Genomic DNA, 6,000 nt, shown 5'->3' on the forward strand with positions numbered 1-6,000 from the left:
CGCTGTAAATTCAGGCAGAGACTGAGCAGCGATCAGCAGTGACATCACTCAGGTTAGCCTCGGCCACAGCTGGGAGTTCCCACGGTCCTCCACCTGTGATCGCAGGTATCCTTACCTCAGGTGACTTCAGTGACCTCACCTGAGTTCATTGAGGTTCCCTTGCATCTGGTTATCTGCAATCACAGGTGGAGTACAATGAGAACTCCCAGATGTGACCGCAACTAACCTGAGTGACGTTACCGCTCATCACTGCTCAGTCTGTGCCTGAATTTACAGCGTGCGGTCATGTACCATGATCGAACACTGTGATTCAGATGTAGCAGAGGTGAAATAGTCGTGGGACCGTGTGTGGATTACGTCAGACATGTAGGGGTGTTTTAGAGGTTAATAAAGTGGTAAAAGAGGGTGTTTTTTTTAATTTTATTTCAAATAAAGGATTTGTTGTGTTTATTTTCACTTACAGATTAGTAAATAGGGATCTCATAGATGCCTCCCATTACTAATCTACGGTGTTAGCTGTGAGCTGTCATTAACCCCTTATTATCCAGATTGATACTGCACCAGGGCAATCGGGAAGAGCCAGGTAAAGTGCTGGGATTGTCGCATCTAATAGATGCGACAATTCTGGGAGGCGGCAGGCTGCTACTTTTAGGGTGGGTACCCAATAAGCATGGGTCTCCCGACCCCTGAAAATACCAACCCCCAGCTGTCTGGTTTTATATTGGCTGGCTATACTACGGTTTTTAAAATTATTTAAATAATTATAATAAAAAAAAAAAGTGACGTATGCGGTTCCTCCTATTTTGATAAAAGGCCAAGAAAGTGCACGGAATGGGTTACTGCAGCCTGTAGCCATGGCTTTATCTGTGCTGAGAATCATAATATGGGGGGGACCCATGACAATTTCTTAATTATTTACCTTTACTGTATGACTCCCACAGACCAGGTCTGATTGAAAGCATCAGACAGGCTGTCATTCAGCAGTGGGGGCACGTCTGACTGCAACCAATCACAGACGCCGGTGGGCAGGAGAAGCAGTGAGTCGGTGGGGGCTTGATTTGAGAGTCCTCCCATCGCTAATAAGAAATGCAGGAACAAAATGCAAAAAAGATAGAACATGTTGCAGTTTGTCAGAAGTTTGTGACAAATAAACTGCAGACAAAATAACTGCAACATGCGTACAGCCAATCTGAATTCTCATAGATTTTGCTGGGAAGTCAAAAGTGAGAACTTTCTGACAAAAAAACTGCACCAAGAAAAATGCGGAAAAAAACACAGTATACGCATGAAGCCTAATAAAGGCAGGGTTCATTTCAGAGAAGAGGGCAAAGTACATCAGTTTGTGGTAAAGCGATAGGCATCTGTTTCTTGAAATTCAATCCAGTCTCTCCATGTGGCAGTGTTTATTCACTTAGGAGGGGGATATCGCTATAAAAGTCTTCCATCATATTCAGAAGGGATATTTCGGAAAACCATTCCTTCAAGATGGGAGGGGATTTCATTTGCCAATGTCAGGGAATGGCATTTTTAGCTGCTTGTACGAGGGGCTGCTGATAAGTCTTTGTGAGTTTTTTTTCTTTCTATGGTAACGCATGTTACATCACTTGAAAGCCTTGCTGATAAGAATTTGTGATCATTTTTTGCTTTTATGGTAACGAATGTTACATCACATGAAAGCCTTATGTATCTAATATGCTTTCAAATTTTTGTTTTTGTTGCTTATGGCAACAAAAACAAAAATTTGAAAACATATACACACAGAAAAATGAAATAGCAGAGTATAATGCAATATTCACAGCAACTGAGAGCAGAGGGGTGATAAAATTCTTGTTTCTGCAAGAAAAGTCCACGAAGGATATTCATGTTGATAGGTCGCAGAAATTGGGGGATCAATGCCCTTCATATTCCACAGTTAAGAACTGGGTTGCCAAATTTAAAACGGGCCACTTCAGCACCAATGTTGAGGAACGTCATGGACGACCGAGGGTGGTTGTTGTTCCAGAGATCGTCGAGGCTGTGCACACCCTCATACTGGAGAATTGACGAATTTCAGCTTAAGCGGGCTTTACACACTGCGATATCGCCCGAATTTTGTCGTTGGGGTCACGGTTTTGGTGACGCACTTCCGCAATCGTTAGCGATATAGCTTTGTGTAACAGCGTTCAGCGATGTAAAATCGTCGCAAAAGCGTGATTTATCGCTAATCAGCTACACGGGTCCTAATTCCCAAAAATCGTTACTTCAGCAGTAACGAGGTTGTTCCTCGTTCCTGCGGCATCACACATCGCTGCGTGTGACGCCGCAGGAGCGAGGAACGTCTCCCTACCTGCCTCCCGGCCGCTATGCGGAAGGAAGGAGGTGGGCGGGATGTTACGTCCCGCTCATCTCCGCCCCTCCGCTGCGATTGGGCGGCGGTTCAGTGACGTCGCTGTGACGCCGCACGGACCGCCCCCTTAGAAAGGAGGCGGTTCGCCGGTCACAGCGACGTCGCCGGACAGGTAAGTATGTGTGACGGCTCTGGGCGATGTTGTGCGGCACGGGCAGCGATATGCCCATGTCGCGCAACAGATGGGGGCGGGTACGCACACTAGCGATATCGGGACCGATATCGCAGTGTGTAAAGTAGCCTTAAAGCAGTAGCAGACATTGTGGGGATTTGCCATGAATGTGTTTATGTCATTATCCATGAACATTTAGATAAGAGGAAGCTATCTGCAAAGTGTGTCCCCAAATGTTTGGCAACAGATCAGAGAAGCACGTGAGTAAAAACTTCCCGGTCCATTTGTCAGTGTTTCCAGACTGATAAGAACTTCCTGCATTGACTGGTCACTATGGATGAGACCTGTATTTATTTGTGTGACCCTGAAAACAAGGAGCAGTCAAAAGAGCGGAGGCACAGTGGTTCTCCTCGTTCAAAGAAGTTCAGGGTGCAAAAATCAGCCCTTAAGGTGTTGGCATCTGTATTCTGGGATAAGGAGGGCATGCTGTTAGTGAACTACCTTCAAAAGAGTTCTACCATCAATGGAACGTATTACATTGAATTTTTGGACCAATTGAAGGTAGCTCTGAAGGCCAAAAGGCGCGGCAAGCTGTTCAAAGGAATCTTGTTCCTGTAAGACAACGCCTCCACTCATACTGCACAAGCGACCATGGCAAAACTGGCAGACCTGGGCTTCCAGCTGGTTGACTACCTACCTTATTCACAAGATCTAGCTTCCTCTGACTATCAGCTGTTTCCAAACCTGAAGCAACACCTCAAGGGTACCAAAAGTCATACCATTTCTGATGCTATGGCTGCTACGGATGCCTGGTTTGAGGCACAATCGAAATCCTTCTTTTTGCTAGGCTTACAGAACTTGGAATACCGATGTAAGAAGTGTGTTGACATCAGTGGAGAGTATGTGGAATAAATGTAGTTTCATGATCCCATCTCGTTTCTTTCTGGGTAAAGCCAAAGACTAAAGGGTACTTTACATGCTGCGACATCGCTAGCGATCTCGTTAGCGATGTGAAATTCTAGATCGCAAGTGCGATCTTTCGAGATCGCACATAGGCCATTTGACACATGTGCGATCTCGAAAGATCGCACTTGCGATCTAGAATTTCACATCGCTAACGAGATCACTAGCGATGTCGCAGCATGTAAAGTACCCTTTATACGAGGGACTACTGATAAGATAGCTTATTAAAGATTTTTTTATAATGGTTGAGATTTGTGGGCAGAATAAAGAGCAAGAGAGCTTCGGGAGTATTTGGGACACTTGAGCTGGTTATCTTTTTAGAATAGGACCACCCGAGACCAAATTATTTTTATAAATGGGCAGCCCCCACCATATGTGTGTCATCGTCCTATCCCCCAATCCCCCACCCCACACCTCCCAACATCTATTGGACACCGCTGGGTACCATCTGACAGTAGGACTGGCACAAGGTACCATCTGGAAATGATCTTAAAATAGGTCTTATGCCTTGGTTGCTATTTTCCAAGTTATTTTTTCCGACGCAGAGCAACACGGTGGCTCAGTGGTTAGCACTGCAGTCTTACAGTCCCGAGTTCGAATCCCACCAAGGACAACATCTGCAAGGAGTTTGTATGTTCTCCCCGTGTTTGCGTGGGTTTCCTCCGGGTACTCCGGTTTCTTCCCACACTCCAAAGTCATACAGAAAGGGAATTTAGATTGTGAGCCCCAATGGGGACAGCGTTCCTGATATATGTGAAGCGCTGTGGAATATGTTAGTGCTATATAAAAATTAAGATTGATTGATTGAACATGGTAGCCTAGCCCCAGATGCTCTGGCCACTAGGTAACCATAAAGCAAGGAGATGGAGTGAGGGAGGGGCGATGGTGGGACAGTTTCTCGAACTCGGTGAGCTCGCTGTGGTTGTGGGAATTTTTCTTTGTTATGGAGTAAAAGTGTTGCAATTGTGCATAATCGTAATTAGCTCTCATAGGGATTGGAACATCCTGAAACAGTTCACTAAATTGTTTTAGGCTATGTGCGCACGCTGCGGATTTACCGCGGATTTTCTGCAGTCATTCCCCTGTAAAACCTATGGGCATAAAAAAAATTCTGTGCGCACACTGCGTTTTTTTTTATACCTGCAGATTTATCTGCAGAATTAATGTGCATGTCCCTTCTTTTCTGCAGGTAGCTGCGATTTTTGCCATAGTGGTAAGAAACCGCAGGGACCAACCGCAGCAAAAAAGCGGGTGCGGTTTTACCGCAGTTTTTGCCACGGCTGCGGTATTCTGCCAGAGGGTGCGGATTTTTCTTAAGAAAAATCCATTTTCTAGTGCGCACACACAGCCTAAAGGTGGCTTTACACGCTACGAGATCACTAAAGCGATCTCGTTGGGGTCACGGAATTTGTGATGCACATCCGGCCGCGTTAGCGATGTCGTTGCATGTGACACCTATTAGCGATTTTGAATCGTTGCAAAAACTTTCAAAATCGCTAATCGGTGACATGCCCCCCTCTTCCCAAATATCGTTGCTGCTGCAGTAACGATGTTGTTCCTCGTTTCTGCGGCAGCACACATCGCTATGTGTGACACCGCAGGAACGAGGAACCTCTCCTTACCTGCGTCCCGCCAGCAATGAGAAAGGAAGAAGGTGGGCGGGATGTTCGTCCCGCTCATCTCCGCCCCTCAGCTTTGACTGGGCAGCCGCTTAGTGACGTCGCTGTGACGCTGAACGAACCACCTCCTTAGAAAGGAGGCGGTTCGCCGGTCACAGAGCAGGTATGTGCGTGTGACACTGCCGTAGCGATAATGTTCGCTACGGCAGTGATCACCACATATTGGCCGTACGATGGGGGGCGGGTGCTATCACGCTCGACATCGCTAGCATCGGCTAGTGATGTCGCAGCGTGTAAAGCGGTCTTTAGGGAGATTTTTGTTAGGACATGGATAAAATGAAGAGGATGGAATTTATTTCTTCCCAGAAATCAGTTGGAAGAAGATCCCAGTAACAATGCTGGGTTGTCTTTGATTCTACAGGGCCAATGTTGCCAATCCATCAGAAAGTATAAAAGCAGGTATAATTTTTATAGTAGTACAGCCCTACTGCCTTTTCAGCTGTAAATGACAGGTTTCCTTTAAAATATAGGACAACAAAATTTGAGCACTATATGAGCCATTTGTAGCTCAAGGGTTTTTCATAATGCACAATTCCACCTGCTTTGGAGGTAGAAATGGGCCCCTTTACCTCTTGGGCTCCTGTGCGACTGCACCAATACCATGTCCACCCATGCATTGTAGTAAATCACCGTCAATGCAGTCACCCTGAAAAAAAGTGGACACAACAGATAAACAGGCGAAACAGTTTCCTGGTGTTCTAGCAATTTGTGAAGAAACAAAAGTTTCAGGTGGCACACAATCCAAGGTGCACATGTCAGAGGAAGATATCCACAATATAGCTTGAACGAAGGACCGGCACTCCAAATCTTCTGGAATGTATAAGAATTTCATACAAGCAAACAAGCGTAAGTTACGCGTT

General features: G+C 45.8%; 1 protein-coding gene across 1 annotated transcript in view; it reads right to left on the reverse strand.

Annotated features, from left to right (window-relative positions):
• The window catches only part of REELD1 (reeler domain containing 1), a 143,269-nt gene extending 137,490 nt beyond the window's left edge, over nucleotides 1-5,779 (reverse strand). The window contains exon 1 of the mRNA XM_075335680.1: nucleotides 5,710-5,779. Within this exon, the coding sequence (XP_075191795.1) occupies nucleotides 5,710-5,757 (48 nt within the window). The 5' untranslated portion in view covers nucleotides 5,758-5,779. The remainder of the gene's footprint in view (nucleotides 1-5,709) is intronic.
• Between the last annotated feature and the right edge of the window lie 221 nt (nucleotides 5,780-6,000).

The sequence above is a fragment of the Anomaloglossus baeobatrachus genome, chromosome 1 (genome assembly GCF_048569485.1).
Source record: "Anomaloglossus baeobatrachus isolate aAnoBae1 chromosome 1, aAnoBae1.hap1, whole genome shotgun sequence".
NCBI classification, from domain to species: domain Eukaryota; kingdom Metazoa; phylum Chordata; class Amphibia; order Anura; family Aromobatidae; genus Anomaloglossus; species Anomaloglossus baeobatrachus.